The sequence below is a fragment of the Myiozetetes cayanensis genome, unplaced genomic scaffold, assembly GCF_022539395.1.
Source record: "Myiozetetes cayanensis isolate MyiCay16 unplaced genomic scaffold, myiCay2020 scf3, whole genome shotgun sequence".
NCBI classification, from domain to species: domain Eukaryota; kingdom Metazoa; phylum Chordata; class Aves; order Passeriformes; family Tyrannidae; genus Myiozetetes; species Myiozetetes cayanensis.
Window position 1 is genome coordinate 59,887,652 of NW_026087521.1, and position 27,215 is coordinate 59,914,866.

At 41.0% G+C, this 27,215-nt stretch overlaps 2 protein-coding genes across 4 annotated transcripts; one reads left to right on the forward strand and one right to left on the reverse strand.

The window, feature by feature from the left end:
• Positions 1-644: 644 nt before the first annotated feature.
• Positions 645-19,312, forward strand: AMN1 (antagonist of mitotic exit network 1 homolog). Of its 2 annotated transcripts, none has more exons than XM_050324349.1 (7): positions 645-794; positions 8,007-8,139; positions 11,588-11,732; positions 12,083-12,300; positions 13,637-13,693; positions 15,399-15,510; positions 16,114-19,312. In XM_050324349.1, exons 1-7 carry the CDS (start codon positions 733-735, stop codon positions 16,185-16,187), a joined length of 801 nt encoding a protein of 266 aa, XP_050180306.1. In that variant the 5' UTR covers positions 645-732; the 3' UTR covers positions 16,188-19,312. The 2 variants fall into 2 exon arrangements, with proteins under 2 accessions (XP_050180306.1, XP_050180307.1); XM_050324350.1 differs by lacking the exon at positions 645-794 and adding an exon at positions 1,251-1,293.
• Positions 19,313-19,802: 490 nt separating this feature from the next.
• On the reverse strand, positions 19,803-26,949 carry ETFBKMT (electron transfer flavoprotein subunit beta lysine methyltransferase). Of its 2 annotated transcripts, none has more exons than XM_050324348.1 (4): positions 26,927-26,949; positions 24,471-24,899; positions 21,445-21,575; positions 19,803-20,729 (listed from the first exon to the last, which is right to left on the reverse strand). In XM_050324348.1, the coding sequence occupies exons 2-4, from the start codon at positions 24,776-24,778 to the stop codon at positions 20,365-20,367; spliced, it is 804 nt and encodes a 267-aa protein (XP_050180305.1). In that variant the 5' UTR covers positions 24,779-24,899; positions 26,927-26,949; the 3' UTR covers positions 19,803-20,364. The 2 variants fall into 2 exon arrangements, with proteins under 2 accessions (XP_050180305.1, XP_050180304.1); XM_050324347.1 differs by lacking the exon at positions 26,927-26,949 and adding an exon at positions 26,701-26,896.
• Between the last annotated feature and the right edge of the window lie 266 nt (positions 26,950-27,215).

The window sequence follows — 27,215 nt, forward strand, 5'->3', positions numbered from 1 at the left end:
CCCAGCCAAACAGGGAGCATAGAAGCGATTTTTCTTTAGGGAGTTTTATAGCTTACACTTATAAGGGTATGATATGAATCATCCAATTACCTACTAATGCATATTTCTAATTATCCAATGACAAAGTATATGTTCTTGCAGCATCATCATCTGTTGCATCCTTATGGTTTATCTGTCAATCCAGACATTTCGGTTGTTGACTTCAACAAAGTTATCAGGCATCAGCAGCAACCTGTGTTTCTCTTAGATACGGATCCTTCAGTTAATTTCGTGAGAGCAGGGGTTTAGTCTCCTTAGTCCGCCGCTTGTCCTTTTTAGTAAGGGGTAGGGGAAGGGTCTTGGGTCTGAAGATAGCGACGAAGTACTAATAACGCTGCCGACTTCTGAGAGCTGTGTGGTCTCAATTTATGTCACACCCTCCAAGCAGAAATGTAAAAAAGAAAACCAAACCAACAAACAAAAACCCAAACCAACCCAACAAACAAACCCCAAAAAGCATAAAAAATAGAGCGAGCGATACAATGAGCTACAGGCAGCAGGCACTCCCGCCGGTTCCCGCCCGGCCCCTGAGGCGATGCCGAGGCGGGAGCAGGACTACATCTCCCGTCATGCCGCCTCACGGCGGGCGCCGCCGCCATCTCGGCACCGGCACCGTTGGGTCGGGGCGGTGTCCCCGCATTCCCCGCTCCCGGCCGCATTCCCCGCTCCCGGCCGCATTCCTCGGTCCCGGCCATGAGCCGCCTCAGCGGCGGCTGGGACGGCGCCGGCGAGGAAGTCCGGCTGCTCCTGGACCTGTGAGTGCCGCCCCGACGCCCTCCCGCCGCGCCCGCCTCGGGAGGAGGGCTGGGACGGGAGCGCAGTGAGGGGACAGGGTTTGACAGGCCTTGGGCGGCGGTGACGGCGAGTGTTGGTGCTGGCAGGGTTTGCAGAGTTCAGGAGCTGCGGGAGAGGTGACAGGGTTTGTCAGAGGTGACGAGGTTTGACGAGCTGGCAGGGTGGGTGATAGGGTTTGTCCGAGGTGACAGGGTTTGTTAGAGGTGAGCAGGAGCTACAGGAGAGGTGACAGGGTTTGGCAGAGTTCAGGAGCTACAGGAGAAGTGACAAGGCTTGGCAGATGTGACAGGGTTTGGGGTGGCAGGGTAGGTGACAAGGTTTGGCAGATGTTGACAAGGTTTGGGGTGGCAGGGTAGGTGACAGGGTTTGGCAGAAGTGGCCATTCGGGAGGAGTTACAGGACAAGTGACAGGGTTTGACAGGACCTGCAGGGCTCGGTGGGGGTGATGAGGTTTGGCAGGTAGGTACCAATATGCTCCCTGACAGATCTGGATGTGGAGAGATGGTTGAGGATCCCTGGCTTTGCCTGGCCCCAGTGAATGGTGTTTTGCTTTGAGGTTTTTCTTTATGTCAAAGTCCTTTGTGCTTAGAAGGGAGTTAGAGACAGTGTAGAGATAAAATATTTCATTTGACAGATAAAAGAAAAATAGCTGTCGAAGCGTACAGTTTATTCTTAAAAGCACTGAAGATAAGATTATAGTTGCCTTGGTGTATAGACAGTAAATATTTTATAGTTTCCTATAAAGTAGAATAACAGTGAAAACGTAATTTAAATGATTGTTTAAACTGCAGATCAGTGATGTACTCTGGGAATATCAACCAGCTCTTTGAAAAGAATGTGATTTATCTTAATAATCTTTTCATTCAAGCTGAATTTAATGTTCTGTGGCAAGAGACAGTTAAATGTAACAGGAAAACTTGGCATCGCTCACGTCGATTTCCGTGTATCTGCACTGGTTTTGGAGTATTTTCTGCTAATTTGAACTAAGTAGTTGGTCTAAATTTACAGGCCTCTTTTCAAACATGGCTGCATTAGCCATTTAATGTCTTTAAGAGAAAAAAATTAATCTGAAGCTTACATTAAGTTTTTAGAGATAACAGCTGTTTTAATGTGCTACAATATATGACGACAGTCTGCCTCCTTCAGGATGAATTGCCAGAAAAGTTCATTTATTCAGTGGCCAAAATGCAGGTGTCATATGATAAATATATATTTAGCACATAAATGAAGTGTGTGCCCTTGTGTGACAAAAGACTTCTGCTGCCCATTCACGTGACTCAATAGGCATCCCTCACAGAAGAGGGAACACTCACATGGTGGGTGCACATGTAGCCCCCCCAAAAGGCTCAAAGTCTGTTGGACTCACCCTAGCCAAAGGCAGGATGCTGTTTTGCAGCGAGGAGGTGCCGGTTCCTTTGGGATCTCAGTAGGAAAGGCATGGGTTCTCAAGGCTTGTTGACTGGTTTATTGCATGAGGAATAGTAGCACTGGTAAAGGTGACAGCAGTCTTATGTCCCTTCTGATGCTGAGGCCCCTGGCCGTCACAGTGTGAGACAACCCCTTCCCAGTGATCAGCACCTTGCACAGATCCTGCCTATGGGGAGGTTCACTTTTGTGGTCTTACAGCCTTGATAATATTTGTTTTTCTTAGAACAACTATTCTTCATTTCTGCAGTGAAGTTAAGGAATGTTGCATATAGATTACCTGGCTAATCTCTGTGTAAACAGAGAGTGTAGATGGTATAATCTACATATACTGAGTCAGAGCCTAGTACAGGCTTCTCCGTTGGTCAGGGAGCCAAGTTCATCCAGCAATCACTGAGGTTCCGGGAAGGCATTGCATTCTTGCACGCAGGACTGAGTTAAAGGTGGCCCTGGTGCATTCTTAATTTAGAATATTGCTCGTGTTGACATACAGGTCTCTGCACTCCAGGCCTGGGTTAAACTCTGCCCAGATTCTGTTTGAAATCACGTGCTCCTCCTTGAGTGTCTTCTGCAGTGACCTGCTAGAGATGCCCTTAATACACTATGCTACCTTTAGTGGGTCTTTTTTATGTGCTTCCACATTGGAAATCTTGCTTCCTTCCTTGTTTAAATCTGTGCTGTGCTTCAGATTACAGAGCCTTAATATTTTGACCTCTCTAGAGTTTTTAATTGGTATGAGTTTAATGTGCTGTGATTTGGTGGCATTCTGATGCCAGATAAGGTTTTGTTGCAAAACCAGTTGCCTGTAGGGACTCCAGAGCTGTGGTTTGATGCTAAATCAAATTTGGTGTAACTCTAGGTTGCTGCTGCCCCCTGTACTAGTTACTTGTCCTGGCAGTGTTGTTTCTGCATCCTCACAGTTTTGGTCAGAGGGTTTTTTGCATTCAGATCAGATGCTGAACAGCTCACACTGCAGCTGAGAGTTTGAGGGACAGCATGAGGAAGGCACAGTAAAAAGTGGTTGGAGAGTCAAGTGGGATATGGAAAAATAGCCTTTGCAACCTCTGAACTTTACATTTGGTTAGAGTGGTGTGTAGTGACCATATTATTGATATTTAAGGCAATGTATTATGCTACATGCTTAACCTCAGGTCTTAAACCTGGTAACTTCTGTTCACCTGTACTGTAGTGCTTGATACCATAAACAATTTCTATTTTTGATTGGTTACTGATCTTTTTTGCACTACTTCATTAATACTGCTGCAGTATATTATAATGTAATTATAATTATTAGTCCATATGACTACTACTCAAAACTAGTAATTACACAGCTTCTTAACAAATGTGTGTAATTTAGTGTATTGTTTCTTGTCTTAATGCTAGTCAGGTGATGGCCATCTGTTGATGCCAGACTGCACTTTAAGCTTCTTACTTAAGCTAGCCCTTAGGCTTATTGTTTAACTAGCAGAACTTACAAGAGAAATTAAACCCAAACCTATTAATGTGTGGAGTAGTCCTTTTAATAAGGTCATTATTTTTAAGATCTCCAAACAAAGTGCATTTATTAAGGTGTATCTGCTGCTTGTCTGGCACTTGATGGCCTTTGCCCCCTGCCCTAAAACAGTAATTAACACTCCATCAAGACCATCATATTGAAAATACTTAGAAACATTTTTTTCCAGGCTATATCTTATATTAGCTTCTCTTTCCTGAAGTTACTGCTCCCAAGATGAGAAATCACTAGCTTAGACAGGCAGTCCTAGCTGATGCAGTTTTAAGGCTGGCCTATGTCAAATCTGTACTTAGTTTACATAATTCTACTTGGCTAAAAACTGACAGTGCAGGAGTTGCTGGGCCTGACGAATAGTGGGTGCCTAGCAGCGACATCTCTCGCTGGGGAGGTGGAGAGGGCAGCTGGGGCAGATAAACAGCTTTAACTGCCATACTCTTGGGAGGCTGGTGTTAAAAATCTCTCAATCATGGCAAGTGTTTTAAGATGACTTCTCCATGCCCAGACATGAGATCAGAACAAAGGGAGTTTCTACCGTCAGACGTCAGACTCTCAGAACAACATAAATAAAAGATCAGACTTAAAGGTGTTTTAATTAGTTACTCCATGATGAAGAAAGCATGTTACACATGTAAATCATCACAAGAGTGTGTATTTAAGTATTGCTTAGGACTGCTTCGTGTGTCATTGATATATAGCTCTTGTTTAACAGAGGGTCAGCCTATTGAAGACTAATGTGTTAGTGACTAACCTGTCAGTGTCTTGGAAAAGGAATATCCTGCAAAGGCATCAGAACATTTGGAGACGGGTATAAAAAAACTGAGCACAGAGGTGGTGGTATAGCAACTTCAAAACAGCTTCCTTTTGTGGTCTTTCTATGAATATAAATTATCTATTCCTAAAGAATGCAGGAAGATGTATCCATGTTGTTATTTGCCATTAAACCAGTTTAGGAGCTGTTCTTTTGGTTCATTTTTTCCAATGTGTCCCACTCCTAACGTCTGTTCTGCTATTTTCTGTTGTGTGACATAATATAAGCTGCACCTTGATGTAAGCTAAGCTATTTGTAGAATTATTAGTAATAAGGATCTAATTTCTGTTTTATGTATTTGAAATTGATGCTGAGAACCTCGGAGCAGAAGAACTGCTTGGAGACTTTTCATCTTTAAGCAGGAAGGTATTTGGTTTATTGCAACGTTTGGAGCGAGGCAGTTCGCACTGCAGAAACTTGCTGGACCCAAAAGTGCAAAACAAGCTATTTTATACATTTTACATACACAGTTACACCTTCTAACATGCATATTACTAGCTAGGCGGAGTCCAGGTGGAGCTTTTGAGAATATTCTTTTGGTTCAAATTTTTGGTGTCTTCTCCTCGTGCTTTGGCCTCCTGGTGGTTGTCTTCATCAGCTGAACTTTTCAACTTTCTTTGTTAGGTGACCTAGATTCCTCAAGCTTGCAAAATCCTGGCTCTGGGCCTCCTATGTCTACTTTACTTCGAAAAGATTTATTACCTGGTGGTCTATTATATACTACTCCTTATCATTCTTTCTATAATGAGGCTTTGGTCCAGTGAGCAGGATAGAACAAGACATTAACCAGTGTTCCTACAGTGTTCTTTTAGCAAAACAGGCAGAACAAACATTTGGTAATGCCTTCTCCTGGCTCAGCAGGGCAAGGTGTTTTACCAACTAAGCCATCGTTACCTCCTTCTGTGCTTTTCTCTGCCATCAAAATATAAATATTTGTCCTGTCATAAGGCCTTAAGGTTAAAGATCATATGCCCTTTTCTGTTCTGCACCTCTAGACACATTTGGAACAAATGAATATGTCATTTGACACTAGATAGACAACTCTGAACTATAAACATCCTGTGTAACAAGTCTGATAATGCGGAGCAGGGAAAAAGCAGCTAGGGGCTTTGCTAGAAGGAATGGTCTTTTATCAGGCCATTGCAGGAGTAAAACACTACTCAGTTTTCCCTGTCCCTGAAAAACAAGAATCATGACTTCTTTCATTAAGTTAGACTAGGTCAAAGCGTGTGTCTGCCAGGTGATTGCATTACAGGCTTTACTTACCAGTCTTAGTTATTGCTGTGTGTATCCAGATCCCATTAAGTCTAGATGCCAGCTACAGTAGAGAGAAATACTGTGCAGTTTTAATTGCTGGTCTGAGTTTACTCATTGGGGAAGTTAGTGGAAAAATGTTGATTCTACAAAAGCAAAATGTTTTGTAGGATGGTAATGTTTTCTTTCAACACTTTGGATGGGATTTAAAAAGAGAAGTTGGCCTAGGGAATGTAATTCAGGTAGCTATGATCAGTAGATAACAGAACCTCCAAATGAAAGCATTCCATTGTTTCTGTGGACTCAGGTGTCTAAGCATGAGGGGACAGTGGGGAGTTACTCTTCCTTCCCCATTTCAACTCCCTCCGTTTCAGTTTTACTGTATGGTAATGCTTTTTAAACTTTTGGCATTTCCTAGAGAACAAACGTTACCTGTTACCTTTTTGGTTATCTCTGGATGTTGATTAGCTTCACTCTAGTTTATGTTCCTCATTTACCCAGGAACTTTGGAGTGATGATTGCTCTGAAAGTCAGTATGCTAGGGTGCTTAGAAGCTATTCCTGAACTCTTCCCGGACTTGCCTCTGGTGTTTCAATAAGCCTGTGATTGTAATTTAAAGTTGCAGGTTGGAACATTAATATTTTATGTATTCTAAGATACATTACAGTGCTTTAGGAATCTTAAAAAGACAGGGTTGCATGATTAATGTCCCTCTCTGATACTCTATATTGCAAAAGTGAACATTCTTCTGTATATTTGACCCAAAAAAGCATGATTTCAGGTGTTCCAGCTGGGCACTATTCCACATATAACTGGATAATATTGATCTTTGTTTTATTTTGCTTAAGTGAAGTTTTTAATGTTTTTTCCCAAAAAGCTCTGTTCCATCTAGAGTCTTGTAACATATTCTGAGTGAAATGATCCCTTTTTCTTGCATTCACACAGACAGAATTGTAGAATTTCAAATCCTGTCTTAAAGCATCGCCCAGCATTCTGTGATTCTAGTAGGCCTATTAATATTTATTTCTGCCTAGTCCTTCCTTTTTTGAATGAGTACTTAATCCCTGTGTGTCTTTGAGATTTGTTTTGCTATTTCTCCTGCATCAGTATCTCGTGATGGAAAATTTGTGTAAGTCATGTTTCAGTATTTGGCCAAGGGAAGAGATTGCTTGGGATAGGGAAGCAATTGAGCCCTAATACAAAAACTGCCCAGAGGGCAGGGTGTTTATGATGTGTAGAAAAAGCAGTATGTGTTGGCATTATTGTTAGTTCAAAATCTCTGTCCTTGTGTGTGTTGTTTCCTTCATGTTGATAAATCATTCTGATGAATAAATACGTGGGGTAGGAGGAGGCCTAAAATACTGCTATTAAAAGAAAAGGAATTTGCTATACTGATTTAAACTAATCGGTGTTTCTGAGTGTGAGAGGATTTCAATAAGCTGTGTGAGAACCTTCCTCCTAATCCTAGGGCAGCTTAATTTCTTGAAGAGCCATTGCTGGTGATGCTTTTTAAAATACTTTGTAAGGTTCACTATCCTCTATATATTAAATTTTCTGTGTATCCACTTGTTACTTTATTTAACTAATCTACTTTCTAGGACTATGAGCCTGTTGATCTCAGATTTCCTGGACCCTACTGTGACAGAAATTTTCTGCCTCAAGTGGCAGTTCTGTGATCAGATCTAGTTTTAAGCACAAAGATAAAAGGATTGAGCACAGGGTTACACAGCACAATTCTTATTAAAAGAGTACTACAGACTGAGACAGTGTACAAAATACTACACTGAAAATATCTCACTGTTTTTATCTGAGGTGAAAGAGAGGTGTCCCTTCCCTGGATCTAGCTGTCCCAACTAAAGATTTTAGTGCCTACTTAATGGAGTTGAGCTGGTGAAAAGGCTTTTCTTAAAGCTGGTGAATGTACTACCAGCAAACTCATTTGGTAAGTGGGGCTGGTGACTGCAGTGAAAGAGGCTAATCTTTGCCTGCAGGTGCTTGGGGAACACTTTCACAGAAGGATCAGCTGACTGACCCTGAAGGGCAACAGCTGGAACTGATAAGGTCTGAAGGCACCACAGCTGGATGCAGAAGATGACATTCCAAGGCTTGCTTTTTCTAATTCTAATATGTAGTACCTCTTTTTGACTGTACTGTAACTTTCTTCTATTTCAGATGCCTTCAGTGTTTGACAAAGAACCTTTCCAGATATGCTGCAGATATTAAGTCATTACCACCCAACATAAAGGATAAACTGATTAAATTAATGAGCAGGCAAGGGCAAATAACTGATTCAAATATCAGTGAGGTAAGAACCTATTCAAAACTATACTGTCTGTGATAGTTAATACACAAGGATGAGCTGGACTAAAAGTGTTTACATGAGATAAATTCAAAGCCTTCTTACTCTGTCCATGTCCTTACAGTTTTATTTCTTAAACTTCATGATGTTAATAGTCTTGTGTTAGTAGTAATAAGAGTATGTTTTAGTACAAAGTAAATTAGAAATATTCTCCCTTCAGTGATAATTGACTTTTATGTAATCAGCTGACATATGGTATCCCTTCTCAGTATGGGAAAGTAACCTGTATTGCACACCAATCTCTCTTCCTGAATGCAGTATGTTTCAAGAAGCTTGTGCATAATTTAGCAATGAAAGGACTTCAGGAACTTGTAAGAATCCTGTTAGGTTCTGTTGATGTCAAGCACACGATCCCCACATAGTTTATTTAAATTTTGATTCTTTGAAATATGATGATGCTAAGGCTAGAAACTGATAGTCCAAATTCTCTCGTCCGTTCTGCTTCCTGATGTGTGCCAGGGTTTCAAAATGAAACCAGTCAATGGCTTTCCTTCAGCTGTAAATTCAGGGGCACATCTGTTTCCTGTCTGTCTACTGTTATCTTACTCAGCCTCAGAGGGAGGTGTGAGAATTGAGGAAAGCTAAAGGTTGGCTTTGGTGAAGTAGAGAATGAATGACTCACTGTTCATTCCTGCTTTGACCTGTAACTCAGAAGAGGCAAGTATTATCAGTTTCTCAAGAGTCAGGATAGTGAAACCAAGACTAGAGGCAGAAGCAGAAGTACTGTGGAAAACCTACAAACAAAGAATTTTATCTAAAGATGTGCCATTTTTTTGATTACACAAAGTAAGACTTTGAGTGAAAATCAGAGTCTTATTAATTTATCTTCTTTTGGAAAATTTGACTGGAGAAAATCTGGTTTAGGCTATCTTTTCAGTAAGTAATCCTTTCAAAGCATCTTAAGAGGTGTATATAGTTAAAACCATATGATTGTGTGTGTATAAATGCACAAAGCCTATTAAGATATTTTTAAGCTGGAGAGTTTAATTTACAAATTTTTCCTCTGTCTCTTTGTAAGACCTCATCTGTCTTTGTCTTCATTCAGCAGTTGATCAGGGCCTTCTCTTAGAAACTATTTTCCATCTGACACTGGAATGCTCTGGTTCTTTTTTCGTGTGTTTTTCCTTCTCTCTATTCCTCCAGTGTCCTGCAATTCGATCCCTAGCTGTCATCAATTTTCTTGGGCATGTTATTCCTTAGCTTTCTTTGCTCGTAGTTTCCAGGTTTATCTTACTTGCATTTTTATCAAAATGTTAGCCACTCTTGGATTCTGAATTCCTGCTGCTGCTCTGTACCATTCTGCTCTTCAGTTTTCCCATTCTTTCATCTTGCAGATATTATTTTTGCTCAGCAGAGCAGAAATGGTTTATGTTGCTTGGCCTGTCTTACTATTCCTTGCTCACATAATATATAACCAAAGTGTATTTTACTTGTAACATATTTGCAGCATCTTGATTAGTTTTCCATGTGGATAAGGAATTTTTTTTTTGCTACTTCTTCTTTCTTGCCCTTTTCTTTCATAGTGTCCACAGTATTGTGGCTAGATCTATTCTCCTGGAATTTTCCAGGCTATGCTACATCATTTTAGACATGTCCTTCATGTCCTTTCTTTGGTTTTGGGGGTTTTTTAAGCTTTTTGATTAAAGCTAAATTTCTTTTAGTTGAAATTCTGTTAACCTGCACTTATGTATAAGCTTCTATTTAATCCCTTACCTCCCTATTCTTACTGAAATTTGTGTTATCATGCATCTTTTTCCCCCTTACTCTGCTTTTTGCTTGGAACAGCCTTCCATGATGTGCCAAACTCCTTATTCCAATTCACTTTTACCATAAAGTTCTATAAAGCCATTCAGGATGAGTCCACAGGGTATAAAACCTATACTTTAATGACCTGTATGCTGCATCCAAGCAATCCTTAATCTATCTAAAATTCCATCTTCTTTGAAACAGATTTTATTATATCTCTTCAGTGAATATGAATCTGTGAATGACAACAGAAAGGAAACCTCTAAGTGGTACCTGGGGGTGTGAAGATTCATGGCCTAGGGAAGCTTGATACTCTACCTTACGTAGGCAGTATTCTGATAGTATTGTTGCTTCCCATTTAGACTTCCTTTAGACTTCCTATCTAATAGTTCTTTTTCCTCATAAAAATTCTCATGTGGCATCAAAACCAGCAGTTTGGTGGCTTTTGGTGTGTCTTAGTTCAGAACTGTGAAAGAAAGCCAACAGTCAGGGAAAGCATCTTGGACAAATGCTGATGGTTGCTTTGGCTTTAAGCCCTATTTGGCTGCTTTAGTTCCTTAGATACGGATTCAGAAATATGAGTGAAATAAGAACTGAATGTTATCTTGTGAAAACCGCTCACAGGTGTCTTGTGGAGTATGTTGGCAGTTTTATGCCATAAAGAGATGTGTAAAGGCTTACAGCATCTGGGGGAAAAAAGCTGTCAAAGCTGTCTGAGGTCTGCCATTAATTTTGCTGAAAGGTTGCAGTTGGAATCTGCTAGAAGTTTTTGCTTATTTGACCTTGTTCATAAATATTTTAGCATCTTATATTTGTGAAACAGAAAACCAGTATTCCTTGTAATATCTTTATGGTACTGTGTTAGAGTGAACCTGAGGAAGGAACAGGCCTTTAACAAGCCTGTCAGCTATGCTGTTATCTTTGCTTGTGTATGGAAATTTATGCTTTTGTCCTTGGGAGTTAAGGAAGGGAATAACAAGCTGAAGGGAGTATATGGCTATCACTACTAAAATCTGAGGCCTTCCACTACTTTGGGTCTACCTTTTCATAAATGTCCTCTGGGGAAGATTTCACAAAACTCCTTCCTATGGCCTTGTGGGAGTGAAAGAACCTATTTAATGAGGATTTGGTACCTCCTCATGGTATGATAATGAGATTGGTTGTTTATGAGCAAAAGAGTGTGTCTGTAGGTGAGAAAAATACTCTAGGATAGCTTTCAAATATCACTCTTACCTGTTCAGGAGATTTAAGTTCTGTTGGTAATCAGTGTTTTCTTGCACTGCAGATTTCTACCACCAAAGTTGTGCTAGTAAATATGAGGGTATCGTCCTTGGTAAACATATCTGTGCTGGTAGAAGCACTAGTGGTAGCAATTGCACCATCAAGATGTTATTTCCACTTTTTAAATATTAGTATTAATGCTTTCCTACTCTGTATGTCACAGAACCTGAACATTAGTGCTATAGGACATGAACTATTGCAGCAAATAGACCATATTTTCCCTAGTGTTTTTAGTGCCTAAGACTGGTAACCCCATCCTCTAGTGAAAAGTTCTATGTGATGTCTTATATTACGAGTTTTTTAGATAAAAATGTGCATGTTTGATGGCATAGCAGAGTGTGACTGCAGTGGTAGGTTTTCGTTACAGGTACTGCACCCTGCTGTCGAGTCTCTAGACCTCCGAGACTGTGATATCTCAGATAATGCATTGCTGCAGCTTTATAACTGCAAGCAGCTGAAAAAAATCAACTTGAATTCTTGCAAGGAAAACAGATTTGGAATCACTTCAGAAGGTATGTTATCTGTGCACAGATAACTGGGATCTCACTTCTGCTTTGTTTTTCTTGTTAGATTGGAGTGAATTGCAAAAAATATCCAGGGTAAATAATACTTTAGAAAATCCCCAATGCCACAGCAATGCTAATTAAAAGTCTCTTCTTCAGTGTAAATTACAGGCCTAGAGCACTGATTAACTTATGAGAGAGCTATCAGGTTACTCTCATGCTAAGTTTCTGGTATAACTATGCCATGTGGATCATATTTTCTGCTTTATCCTAATTATTCCATCCTGAAAACTTGTCCCAGAGCCTTTGGACTCAGCATGGTGGTCATGTTTAAAAACATTGCTCTGTTTCTTTGGCAGGTGTCATAGCACTGGCCTTATCCTGCCCTTACCTGCGTGAAGCCTCTTTTAAAAGGTGCTGTGATATAACTGACAGTGGAATTCTTGCTCTGGCACTCAACTGCCAATTCCTACAAATAGTGAACTTGGGCAGCTGTTCAGGCATCATGGATGCATCTCTGCAGGCACTTGGGGAAAACTGCAAGTTTCTTCACAGCGTGGACTTTTCATCTACTCAGGTAACTCTGGTGGCAATTGGCCAATTGACTGTCGTGTGTTTATTTTTTAGGATTGTCGTGATAAAATTGAAAGGGGATCTTTTTAGCTCTATTCTTCACAAGATTTAGGATCACAGTTTCCTTCCTCTGAAGGGAAAGGAAAGGTATATTTTGCATCTTGGTAACTGGAAAAATATACATTTTGGTATTACAGCACGTATTGTGAACCAAAGATGAACTTTTGTGAGAATCTACTTCCTATTGGAGAGTTGTTTCCCCCCCTCCCCACTATCTTTATTTAACGCATTCATTTCCTTCAAGTTGTAAAGTAATCCAAAATATTTAATTTAAAGAAAGTGGAATCTTGGACAGATTATTGTCTGCTTTCAGTTAGGACAAACTAACATGAATAATAATAATAATAATAATATTGTCAAACAATGTAAACCTCTAGTAAAAGTAAACACTCCCTAATGAGTTCTAGTTCAAGAGTGACTGTGCTTTCTGAATAGCTTGTCAGAGTTATGTTATGGAGTCAACACCAAAAGAATGACATTTGAAATGTCAGAAATGGCAGGGAAGAGGATTTAAAAACAGTATTTAGCATGAGAAGAGGGAAATCAGCTGCAAAAGCAATATTGTAACATACAGTGAGATAACGAGCCAGGGAAAGGATTTTTTGCAGGAATTGCAGGTTCAGTTGAGGGTGATGTGAATAATTATGTTGCATGTGAGTCCAGTACTGAGCATTTGTAACAAAGTGTCAGATCTGGAAACACATATCAGGTTCTTATTTTAGATGATCATCTTTTTTCAGTTTTTCTAGAAATAGTTAAGTTTCTTTGTATGTGTTTGAAATGAGATGAAAGCTGCTTGAGTAACTAATTGTTTCCACATTTTTTTTTACCTTTCTTTTTTCCAACCCAAAAAACTTTCTTCAATTCCTTCGAGAACATCTACAGTCCTGAAAACAGGAGAAAAATTGGTCCAGGTAGAGCAGAAATGCTTTAAACCTTATAAATGAAAAGTGCTGTGTTCTGACCATAATAGTGTACCCACTGTTAAATGAGACAGGGAAGCTGCAGAAGTAGCACTTAACACAGCTGGAAACATCCCTGTAGAAAGCCAGGCAGGATCACATGGCAGGAAAATTAAACAGTATTTAAGAGAATGAAAAAAAACCCAAAACAACAACCAGACCCTTGGGTAATTTTCTCTACAAGCTTAGTTGGGAAGAAAATACTGTAAAGTTAAGTGTATTCATTGATTGCAGGGAGGCAATAAATTAATATAATTTTCCCACCCAGATAGATGTGTTGGAAAAAATTGAGTTTCAATCCATTGTGCTTTTTTCCAGGTAACAGATGATGGCGTTGTAGCACTAGTGAGTGGAACATGTTCAAAGAATTTAAAGGTAACTTATTTAACCTAATAACAAATGGATGAACAAAAACAAATACCCTCATTTTAAAATTATTGTTATCAGCATAACTTCTGAGTGATGGTTTTTTACTGGCAGATTTTTTTTGCCTTTGTTTATTAAACACTTGCCCTGATCTTGATTGTGAATTGAATATTTTCTGTATCTCTGTAGCAGTGCCCCAGACCAGGGGTTTTTGATAACCTCAGTCTTTTCAAAATTTTCCTTCTGTTGACTCTAACAAGCTTCTTTTAACTGACACTGTTTGAGAGATCTATATAATAAACGAAAATGAATGCTTAACTTTTACTCTTGATTTCTTTGGAGTTATTTCTTGATTCTGTTGAACACAGAGGCAGAATTTGTAATGTGGAAAATTTCATGAGTTGAAAAAATCAATTAGCACCTCTGCATGAGTAAATGTAACTCTTACACAGTCTCTGCAGCTTCAATAAGGCAAAAATTAACAGTTTTGTGTAGGATGACAATTTAAAAAAAAAAAGTTGTGTTCTCTCAGCATAAACTTCTAAAACAATTTCTGTTTTACTAGCAGTAAAAAAAAGAAATCTAGTAAAGAAGATGAAATTATTTGCTGCAATCTCTTCTTCTGTAATTATTTGTAATATCTTCTTCTGAAATTATTTGCTGCAATCTCTTCTCTTTTCCATGTGTGTGTCACAATCTTCATAACTTCTGTTTCATATCATCAAAGTGCAGATATATAGTCAGTGGTGTAGTGTCAGGTACACAGTAAAAAAAAGAAGAGTCATAAAATTCTTAAACTGTAAGAAGCAGGTAGATTTATAAATACTTTTACTTCATTAAGAGGCAAATTCCACATTTCACTTAATGAAACAAACAGAAAATTATACATGTATCAGCTCTTGTGTATATTGCTTCTCTGAGTACAGACCTTGTTTTATGTGTCATCATTCTGTACAAAGTTGCATTTATTACAAAAGGTCTCTTTCATTTCTCTGCTCTTTAAAGATCCTTAGAGTTTCTTATTGGAAAGCCTTTTTCCAATTTATTTTTTTTTTTTTTATTTTTTACCCCTGAATTCCCAAAGTATGTTTTACCAAGATTTTCACTAGATTTTATAGTTTCTTTTCTGCATTTCTTCTTGTATGTTATATTTAGTAATACGTAAGGCTATTTAGAGGACGAAAAAAAAGTTGTTAATAATCTGTAAATTTATTGTGATTTTCTTTTTCTAGCACAAACAAGAGGTAGTAGTTATAGAACTCCAGAGAAAGGTTTTAGTCTAGTCTTGAAGAAGCTTTTAGACTTCTTTTAGGAACCATGTAGATAGATATTAGAAACTTCAGCAGAGAGTGATGAGTCCTGCCTATTTTGGACAACACCAGAATTCAGTTTGGGTCCTGGACAACAACTGCTGTGAGAGTGTGTGTCATAGGAACAAACACCATGGAATGTCAATGAAGAGTTTTCTCAGTTGCCTTGAATGATATGTGCACATTGGGAAAACTCATGTTTAAGTTTTCAGTTTTGACTCTTCATAGGAAAGCTGTTTTATTTTTCTGAGGGTGTTTTCCTGGTCTGTACAGGACCACATATGGGGGGGGTCAGTGCATGGAGTGTGAGTGGGGATCTCTGAAACTGGTTGGGCAAAGGAAAGCTCTGCCTCTAAAGCTGTGGGTGCTCTGACAGGCTTTTGTTGCTGCTATTTTCATACCAGGAGATCCACATGGAGCGCTGTGTGAACCTGACTGACGTCGCCGTGGAAGCCGTCCTTAACTGTTGTCCCAAGATACACATTTTTCTGTTCCATGGATGCCCATTGATAACAGGTAGGTCAAATCATGCAGGGAGTGAGAAGAGAAATTTCTTGCTGATAGCACCTTCTTGCCCTATGGAAGAGCACACAATGCTTTGTAAATAATCCCAAACAAATAATAACTTAATGGATAAAATAATCATGTGCTGAGATTTTTCAAAGCATAGTGAGAGTTTTGCTTTGGAATATGGCAACCTTCAGAGCGGGATTTTTTTGGTTGTTGTTTTGAAAATTGGATTCTTTTTTTGTGTGTGTCCTTTTTTCCACCTTCAGCATCCTGATGAAGACTCAAAGACTGAAGAAAAATATTAGCATCTTAAATCTATTCCAAAAGCATGGAACAGCATCAATTCAAGAAACAGTGGAATGGAGTAGGATAGCCCATGGGTTTTTTAAGGCCTGTTGGTTGGTGATGCTTTACAGTTAGGTGATTGGAGAAAGAACCAGGTGCTTTTGGATTACTACAGGTGTATCTGAAGTGTGATATATTAAGAACAAAATAAGCATGAATGCTGGTGTATAATTGCATTACTTTGCTGTGTTGTGTGGCTAATCTCTGAACACCACCTGTATATGTTCTGAATCAATAACAAGAAATTCCTTTGTTCTTCTGCAGATCGTTCCCGAGATGTTTTAGAGGAGCTCATTATATCAAACAAAATCAAGCAGGTCACATGGACTGTTTACTGATTATTTGTCCCATACAAATGAGTGTCAAGTTTACAGATGGGAGAACCCTTTCAGCAAGCAAGCACCTTGGAGAGCCATCGGGGGACTTTTGCACCACCAGATTGTGAATCTCCTGGTTCCCACTGGAGGTCTCTGTTGCTATTCCAGTCCTTGCCTGTGAGTCTGGGCTTCCCCATTGTCTCTGCTTGGAGCCCTGTCTGTCTTTGCATCGCTGATGATACTTTGTTAAGAGGAAAGTTAAACTGTAATTAACACCACACTGAGCCATAGCTCAGCCTCCTCGAAGTGTCAGACTTGGCTGCTCCTTGGCGTCCTTCAGCAACTCAGCTACATGTACAGATCCACTTTAAGTAACTGAGTTTGTAGGCTTGGCAAGGTACTTTCAACTAAAAGTACCAAACGAAAACATAGCACTGACACTCACACAGAAGTGTCTGTAAAGTTGGGAGTTAAATCTGACAAAAGTCAACAGACAGAACAGGTGAATGGAGGTGGCATTAAGAGCATTACAAATATATTTTTAGTAGTAACAAACAATCTCCTTTCACCATGTACTTCTGCTAGATATGGAATGAAGAATGTAGGTACCTTTCTTCAGATGTTATTGATGCTGCTGATTTCTGTTTGTACTTACCATCAAATACTTGCTGGATTTTTACATATCCAAAGCTACGGTCTGTGAATGTGTAAACATAAACTTACTTTGGAATTGTTATGGTGACTTTACAAATTTCAGAGTAGTAGCTGTGACTAGTAAAAGAGTTTTGTATATGGGCAAATATTTAATTTGCTCTGGCTTTTGCCTATGTTTCTACATGAAAGTCCTTTTAGGGAACAAAACATTAAGCACTCATAAGCATAGCTGTGAGTGAAATAGGACCAAATTTTGTGGCTGAGTATATAAATCTCAGGATGGTGGAGTTCAGTAGAGTACGTGTTCTACTGTTTATTATATTAATTTATTATAATAATGCAGTTTATTATATATCCAGGGGCCCTCAGAAGCTGAAAATAACAATAAACGTGTTGTTTAATTATAGTCATATTAAAGAAAAAATTTTTGAATTGTAGAGTGAGTTTTTTATGTGATGGAGCAGTGGTCTCATCACAGTTATAAGTCATGTTCATTGGCTTTCTTGAACCAGCATAATCTGTTGTGAGAATTCTATGTTTTCTGCATTAAACTTCCTAAAATGCTAGCAATTTTAGCATTGTACGGGGCATGGAGCACACTAGGTTGACACTCTGTATGTCGAAGTAGAAGGATTTAGCTAGGGTGGTCTTACATGGATCTGAGGACATTTGGAAACTTAAGAGTTTAGGCAACTATAATGAACATGTTTACAATTTAACACCTGTCATAGCCACACTTATTTTAAGTGTTGCAGAAATAAACCAGTCTTCTACTTATCTATTCAAAGTTCAAGTCAAATTGCATGGAAGATACATCTTGCAGCCAATATTAAAGGATGTCTGACAATGATCTCGTTCTTGTGTTGATTATATGGTTCATAAAAGAGCAAATCTATTTAGAAAAGTTGTTCAAGTGTAACTAAAAGCATAATTTTCCACCTCCAGTGCCTAAATCCCTTACTCTTGTTGCATGGAGTACCATGGCTCAGCCCAGAGATGAGTGTGTTCCTGTGATCCCTGTAGGTACAGCTGCACCAGCACAAACCATTCTTGCAAGCAGGAGTTGATTTTGCTACATTAGCCACAAGCATCTGAAAGCTGTAACTGCAGCAGATCCTTGCACTGGATAGATTAATAACCTAATCTACCAAGTTTTATTTCTTTTTTTTTGGTTAAGTTTATTTGTAATACCCTGTAGAGTCCCTAGTATCAATCAGGGCCCATCGGTCCTTTGAACTCTTGGACCTGAGTTGGCAATAAATTTGTTTTGCACTATTTTTGATATTGATCCATCTAGCTGATTAGGCAGCAGCAATGACAGGCTCAGTAATTGTGTCAAATGGGTAAAGCATTCCTGATTTCAGGAAGGTTGCCACAAAGAGACTAAGTAGAATTGAAAGTTAACTGAAGAAGGCAGGAGCCTTGGGGAGTTTCAAGTATAACTTCCTGCCCAAAGTAGGGCCAGCTCAAAGCTCAGACCAGCTTAGTCCATGCTTTATCCAGATAAGTCTTGAAAAACTGAACATACGGAGCCCTTCACAACTTTTTGAGGCAACTTGTTCCACTGCTTGCCTGCATTAATGATGGAAATTTTTTTCCTTCTATCCTGGTTGGCCCTGTTTTGTGTCAACACCCTTCCTCTCGCTGGTAGAGCCTGGCTGTCATCCTGATGGCCTCCTCATCCGTGTGGTCCCGCTGCTCACAGCAGTTCCTTGAAGCCCTGTCTTTTCCAAGCTGAAGGAGCCCAGTTCTCTCCCTCTGTTGCTGTCGTGTAACAATACATGTTACATTACAAGGGTGGTGGTCACCAGACTCCCAAGTGCTACATCCAGAAAGAAAGTTACAAATGAAGATTATGTAAAGCAGCTAGAGGTGGAAGACCACCAAAATCCGTAATAGCAAAGGACACTTAAAAAAATTGTCTGTGGGACAATACTAACAATACTAACTTCACTGGCCAAGTTGTCCTTTTCCTCCTTGCTAATGTAACCTTGGATTTGTCATGTTGAAGGCAAATGCAGCCTATAATGTGTCCTTAAATGTGCATGTAGATTTGCCATCTTCCCTACAGCCTTTTCTAAATGTGTAACTTGGTATATCCTCACCTTGTGCTTAAAAAATCTGTACAAAGGGCAATGAGTTAACACTGCATTTTTAGGTTTGAAAGTCTAATGTAAGTCCCTTTAAATCCTTCCCCATTAGAGCTTGACTCTGCTTTCACATGTTTATACTTGCATAACTCTACTGGAATATTTTTTGATTCAGGTTAAATTGCAGTAATTTTCAACAAATGTTGGCAAGCACTGGGTGAAGTGGGAGAAGAACATCATGTATGCGCTTACCACTTCATATTTCTGTATTGTTTGGACGTTGTTACTGTTGTAAACTGTTGGGTGAGCACTGCAGAATATTGTTCAGAAGATTAAAGTTTTGAAGACATCTGTTTGGATACTTCTGGAAACTTGTTAAATTACGTAAGCATGTACATCTGACAGTGCTCCTAAGCCTCCTGCTTCATAAATACCATGGTTTTCTGAGTGAGTAGCACTGCTCTGAAAACGGTGGTGGTTTCTTCAAATGGCTGCATTTAAAGCTGTGCATCAATATTTTTTTTTGTCCCTGCAGACAGTTCTTTCTTGACGGATATAACTGAGAATAACTCTGGAGCTTTTGTCCAGCATCTCCTCAAGAGAAGAGCAAAATAATTATATCAGGCTTTTATTCCCTGTTTTTATTTAGTTACCTTCTGCTTGTCACACAAGGAAAGATTTCTTCATCCCTCCACAGCTTCCCAAGGTGACAGATTGCCTGGTTTACCCTTGCAAAGTTCAGGTATGTAGGTAATTTGACCCTACTCTCTAGATGATCAAGTTACCCCATAGCTCATACTATTTAGGCACTTTCCACTTACTAAGAACTACATTGGCTACCAGTCAAGCTATTTTAGGTTTGTGTGCAACTCCCACATAATCACTCTGGCAGTTTCAAGGAAGAGTAAGCTTTTATTATAGAGGAAAAAGGGAAATTCAAATTAGTTACTCTGACATTCAGAAGAGATATCCAGAAAAGGAGCAAGGCACTTTAAGTTGAGCATATTAAGAGCTAATAATCTCTTATGAACTAGAATTTTATGAAGGACACTGACACTTTTCTCTGTAAATAAGCTGCAGAAGTCTGTGAAAGCAGTGCAGTAGTCTGTCAGCCATGGCCCTCTCCCCACAGCAGCGTACTGGACATCCAAAACGTTTCACAGTACTGTTAGAGAGCATGACACAAATATACATGAAAAACACCGAGCATGCAAACTCTTATGTGTGATTTGCCTGTGGGTCTGCACTTCAGTGCAGGCCCCTCTGAATACAGTTTGCATGTAGCTTTTACCTCAAATGGAGCAAAAGCCTCAGTGAGTATGACTGAAACCAGTTCAGTGAAGATACAGGAATCTGCTTTACATCAACAGATAATGTACTGTGTTTAATTCCCATTTTCTTTTTACTTGCTAAAAAGCCAACCAAGCAAGACAAAATTCCTTAGAAAGCCAATTTCAACAGTCTTCTGAGCCATTTGAGGGCTGATAACTCCAGACAATACTTGATGTTAATCCATAGTTTTCTTGTCTAGTATACTCAGGAAGTGAATATTCTATAACTTTGTGCAACTGACTGTGAATGCTGTGGCTTAAAAACTGATGCCTGCCAGGGTCACCAATCAGCACTTCAGTTTGCTGTATCCTGATGCACTTCCTCAGCCAGTGATGCAGACCATCAGCCAGTTGTTCATCATAAAACATATCTCCTAAAACAATGAGGTCCCAGTTGCCAGCCTCTGAATTAATGATGTTCTTAATGGTGATGGGGAAGGGATTCAGGTGGTTCAGTTCACAGTTCAAGATCATTGCCACTCCTGCAACTGAAGAAAAGTCAAAACAAAATGAAAATTACATTTAAGGATTCTGCCACTCAGCCCCCTTACAAATTTCCTTGACAGGTTTCAATTTTATACCTTAAATATTTTTTAAGAGAATAGAGACTTCTACAGTTTTCATGATGGGATAAAATCTGGTATAGAGTGATGAAATTTTATTCCCATTACACTATGACACAGGGAAGAACTATTCCTGGAATGGATGCCAGTGGAAAACAATCATGGAATTGAACTAGGATATCTAACTGCCTTAATCTATGGATATACTTCTTCCCTAAACAACCATTAATTAAATTATGAATAAACTGAATTCATAAATCAATTATGGAAATGTCTGGAGGGAAAAGGCAAAATCTAGGTCCTAACATCAAAGTACAGGAAAATGCTACGGTCCTACAGAGAACCCAACTTGCTGTTTGCACTTGGAATTCTCTACCAAAGCAGCCACGATGGTGTATAGGCAGTACTTGACAGAAACTTTGCTGTTTGTTCATTCTAAGGTATTATGGAGATACACTTGGTCCAAGAGAGGCTGGTACCACCCAGCTTCTAATACTGGCAAAATCCATTCCTCTTTTTAGCATTCTTAGAACTCTGTTTAGAATTTGAGTTTCTCCCAAATGGAGCAAAGAAAAGTCTGTGTTAAAGGTGGTTTAAAAACTAATAAGTATCTTTGCACAGAGATGAAAAAAGTCCTTACTAGGGTCGATGTCATTAGCGAGGACGTGGGATGCCCCACTCATCACAGCAGCTATTGCTGTTGCTCCACATCCACTTCCAAGATCCAAAACTGATCGCCCCTTAACGACACGGGGATTATCTAAAATATACCTGAAAAAGAAAAACTGTTAAAGCAGTGAAGAAGATGATGCAAATGTCTCAAGTTTGTGTTCCACTAAGAGTTCTTATACATGTAATGAAGCGTGATACCTTAGTAACACTGTCCTACATGTGCAGCTGGTACACAGCTCCTTATTCGTCTCTGCTGATGTGAAAATCAAGAAAATCTTTCTTCCTTCCTTGTTCCCCACACCCCCAAAACAAAAAGAAATCTAGCCAAGTAAGCAACATTTTATTTCAATCAGCTCCTTCTCTGACAGGTGAGCTTCTCTGTTAAATAGACACAAACTGTAAGGTGACTACAATGAATCAGAATATATCAGAAATAGGAAAGTAAGGATTTGTAGAAATTAAGAGCAATCTGCCTGAAGAAACATGATGTATTCACAGTGAATATTGTGCCTACCCATCGCCCTGAAGTGCTGCTTATGCAACTGCTTGGAAGAAGAAGAATTTCTCCTCTTTCTTTTCCTGAGCTGTGCAGACACAGATGCAAATACTTCGAGACTGCTTAGTGTTGTTCCTGAGTAGCACCAAGAAAAAGGATAGAGCTGTGGTGAGCAGAAGGAGTATCTTCATCTAATTGCTGACACATGCCAAGAGGAATTGCGTAAAACCTCTAGGCTGGAAGTGGGGAATTGACAGAATGCAAGCAGCAGTTCTTGTTAAACACTGTGAATCATATTAAAGCCATTACAGAGGATTCAGAACTTTAACAACTGCCTTGAAATTCAATTGGCTGCAAAGCCCAAGGCCCTCAGTGTCAGGGAGAAGAGCCCTGGGTGAAATGAATTACTGCAAAGCTACCATAAATTTACTACCAATTTCCATAACTTCTGTTAAAGCAGAAAGTGGAAAGGATTGTACATTTGTGTTATATTCTGGCAGGGAGAGTGATGGCTGGCTTTTCACACAGGGCTACTGGTGAGCACAGCTTTTGCAGGGGTATTCCAATGCAGAGAACTGTAATGGAAATGTTAAGACTGGTGTAAATAGGGAATGGATGAATGGAAATGTCTGGGCCTGGTAGCACCAGCAGGAATGGCACAAAGAGGCCTAATAAGAGTGTCAAGTGCAAGACACTTGTGTAGAAGCTCAGCAGCTCAGCTGTTTGGCAATATTCCACTGAGGACATCACTTACAGAATCATAGAATATGCTGAGTTGGAAGGGACCCACAAGGATCATTGAGTCCAACCCTTAGCCCTGCAGAGGATCATCCCCAAGAGTCACACTATGTGCCCAAGAGTGTTGTCCAAACACTTTCTTGGATTCTGTCAGGCTTGGTGCTGTGACCACTTCCCTGGGGAGCCTGTTCCAGCACCCAACCACCCTCTGGGTGATGAATCTCTAATATCCAACCTAAACCTCCCCGACACAATTTCAGGCCATTCCCTCAGGTCCTGTCACTGAGGACAGCCCCAAGTTTACCAACAGGGCTTGGTTTACCAACCAAGGGTGGAGGGCTGGGGTGAGATTTCCACAGAAGTGCTCTGTTTATCCTTTTTAGCACCTCTTCTTGGATTTGCTATGTCTTTCCACCAGTAATTTGTGTAAAGCATGATCCTGCCTAATGCTGCAAATGCCTTGTTTCCATCTGAGTGGTTATTGAGTTACTGCTGATGACTGTGGTGACTGAGGACAGCTGGACCCGGCTGTATCCCCTGGCACGCACTCAGTGCATCGAGCTGCTGTTGGAGACTGCTGTCTGCCCTCCTGGGCTAACGAGGTATCTCAGCTTACACCAAGAGGAATGGCTTGAAATAGGAGATTCCTGATGTTTTGTGGAAATGCCAGCTGTGAAAGGAGCACAGTTATCTAACACGTATGTTTTCATGCTTCCTTTTCACTCTTCCAGATTATGCAGCTAATTTCTGACATTCCTTATACATTAAACAAGTACTTAAATAGTGAGACAATAAAGTAGTGAACTGCCAGATAACTGCTACCCAAATATATGGCATATGAATCATATGATAACAAAATACAGAGATTAATTCATCTAATTTATTTACCCAATGTTCAGGAGCACTCTAGTTAATCTACATGGCTAAGGAACTCACAGTTTAACAGTGAGACTCATCTTTTCCCTGGACAAAACCATCTTCTTATTTAGGCTTTCTTGCAGAAAAACAGTAGAGCCTCAATTCAGATCCTTCCCTTTCATCTCTGCGGGGACTGTCTGACAGCTTGTTCTTTGCTGTAAAAATTAAGAACTTTTCCTGGTGTTCAAAGTGAGAGATTTGATTTTACAGAATAAAAGAACTCCCAGCTAATTCCTGGGAATCAGGAGCATTAAAGACATTTTGACAGTCAGTAGCCAAAACCAAAATGTAGCTTCTGATGTGACTAAAAGACACCCACAGTAAGGCTTGACAACAAGGCTGCTGAAATCCTAGATGAGGAGAGTGATTCAGGCTAACCAGCAGTCCAAGTGCAGCAGCATAAACCTACTCTTCTCACCAGACCAGACGCACGTCCACGCTCCCGTCTGTCTCCTGCAGAACCCCCCCCACACGTTATGACAAAATACAGTCCTCCTGTTTGGAGCGACAATGAGTGACAGAATTAAACAGCATTAAATCTCACTAGGTTGTGATGGCAACTGCACTGCCCTTCCACGGATCCAAATTCAGCCCCATTGTCAGCCACAGCATACCACAGGTTTCTGCTTAAGGGATGTAAGTTATTGTGTATAGCAGCTGCTGGAACATCACTGCCAACCAGCAGAGATTGCAGTGCTCCTGTATAAGCACAGAGGGGTATGGATAATGCCCTCACAGTAGGCAAATACACATCCCTAAGAATCACTACAAGCAGAGCCAGGTCTGACATCGCGGCCTGCAGCAGAGTGGGCTTATCAATTATGGTGCATTGTGCTGCATACCTGGAGAGGGCTTGGCCTCCGGGCCAGTAAATTGCCCAGAAGGGGTCCCCATAAGGCCACAGGTCAGGTTTTTCTCTCCAGAACCTGCAGCGAGGGGTGAGGAGGCGCAGCCGGATCTCTGGTGTGAGGTGCCCGCTGTTGGTGACCTCCGTGTTCTCCTCCAAAAACGCTTTCACCTCGGGGTCCAGAGACTTGCCAGCACTCCAATGGCAACAGCGCTTCCAGCCTCCCCTCCTGCTCCTCCAAGCTTTGGCAAAGGAGTTCTGCCTGTCCAAAAGGAGGAGCCACTTCCAGCCACGGAGGGCCATGCTTCCCCAAGGAGACGAATCCCCCCCAGGAGAGCTCAGAGCTCAGCTTGTCTGAAGAAGGATGATGAGGCAGAAAGCTTGAAACAAACTCACAGGACGTTGTTTTTCATAGTGATGATTCCTGAGAGGAGAAAAATGCTCCATAAGTGATGTTTCTTCAAGGCTTTGCACCGCCAGGGACTTTAGGAAGGGGAGGTCACTGCTGTGTGACCATGAACATGTGCCATGCCCCTGCCCAGGATCTTTTAAGTCTGAAAGGTGTGGTATTCAAGGAAGAAGCTTTCAAGAGACCCATTCAGGAGAGTAATATAAACATATCCACTGAGAAACAACAAATTAGTAGGACAGCTGATAGAGGTAAAAATTAAACGTGCAGATCTCCCTCCCTCTGCCCCTACAATCTATTCCTATTTCAGGTTCTTCCATTGAATCTTCAGATTTTGCAGGAGAGCTCTGGCATTGCAGGGCCTATGGACATAGCAAAACTGCTCTTAACCAGAGTACTCCCAATTTGTTGCATTTCAGTCTGTATTTTAAAGGATCAGTTAGTCTTACGGTGCAATAGTCTCATGTGGTTGCTGTCAGCTATAGAAGAAAGCAGATCTCCATCATTCTGTCCACCCCTGACAATTTTTCACAGCAGAATAATCATGGACAACTTCACCATCCAGAGCTGCTCATGTTGCCCTTAGAAAAACCCTAGACTAAGGGACAACAGGAAAAATATGCCAATAAAACAAAGTCTTAATACTTTGTATTTCATTACTTCTGTTTTTCTTTATTTGTCTGTGTCTTCAGTAAAAGTTCATATGTGTTTAGTGGTGTTTTTGTTATGTGCTGGCCTCTGCTTCAGATACTGGCTTTAGTTTGATCACTCACCAAAACATCAAGCTGTGAACTTCCATCCCATAACACTTTGCTGTTGAGTCTGGTACTCCCGTTAGGTCTTTGTTTAAATCACTGGCTAAAGGCTTTGTGGTTTTATTATAAATAAACACACACAATCAAATATTTTGCATTTTTCCACACATTTATCCATTCAGCAGAGTCCACATAATTAATGAATGTAATTAGCGAACGCCTTCCTTCCTGAAGGCAGAGCAATATAATCCTCATCTGCCTAAGGGAAGCCTGATGTTAACTGCAATCAATCTGAGACATAAACCCTGTCAGCTAATGCCCTATGCTGGCTTTTCCCCATGAATTGCTGCAAATTAGCAGGGCTGAGGCTCCGCAGTGTTTATTTTGCAACGCCTGTCACGATGGTTACTCTCCTGAAATTAATCGATGGTAGAGAAACACCTGCCAAGAGCTCTGTGCTCAAAATGCCAAACTGGGCTTAAGCGCATTACTGAGGGAAGGCATCAGGATGGATATCCCTGCGTTTGACACTCCTGGCCTGCCTGATCTTATTGGGAATAAAATCAGGATGGATGGCAGGATGGATATCCCTGCGTTTGACACTCCTGGCCTGCCTGATCCTACTGGGAATAAAATCAGGATGGATGGCAGGACGGATACCCCTGCGTATGACACTCCTGCAGGGCCTGCCCATCTTCCTGGAATAAAATCAGTGGCCGGGTAGAACTTGGAAAAGGGGACAAAATCGAGCAAAACCCCACCAGGAAAAGTCCCACCCTCGGAAAAAAACAAACCAACCAACAAAACAAAAACACACAAACCAAAACCAAACAAAAATTTTTTATAAAAATAAACAAACAAAAACAAACACCGAAACCCCCAAAATAAAACGACAACAACAACAAAAAACCCGAATCCCAAAACAAAAACAAACACCAATTATTATGCAATTTAAGCTGTTTGTTTGTTTGGTTTTTTTCCTTTCCCAAGGCAGCAAGTGCCTTCCAAAGCCCAACCGCACCGACAGCCCCCCCTCTCCCATCGGGGCGAGCCAGACCTACCCGGGGCCGAGGGCCGACCGGTTCAGCGAGGGGGGCAGACAGCGGCCCGCGGGCAGAGCCAGCGGGGCCTCCCCGCCGCCATCCCCGCAGCCCCGGTGCGGGGGGCACGGGCAGCTCCCGGCCGGAGCGGCGGGAAGGCCAGGACCTCCGCCGAGCCCGTCCGAGCCGTGTTGTGCCGCCCCCGGCGGGGCGGGCCCGCTGCCGGCAGGTCCCGGCCCTCACGTACCTCCTGCTGCCGCCGCCGCTCCGCCACCGCCCCCGGGGCCGGGCCGGGCACGGCATCGCTCCCGCCCGCCCTTAAAGCGCCAGCATCGCCCCGGAGGGCTCCGCTGCTGCTCCGGGGTGGTTCTCCTTCCCGACCCGCAGCGCCTGTCCCGCTGGGAATCCTCCCCGGTCGGCGCAGTGTCCTTTGCTGCGCTGCCGCTTCGGTTTAGAACGCCTTTCTGAGAGGCTTGCGTCTATGTGAACCTAGCTCCGTGTTTAAAAATGTGGATAAAAATCCACCCGGGAAAAGG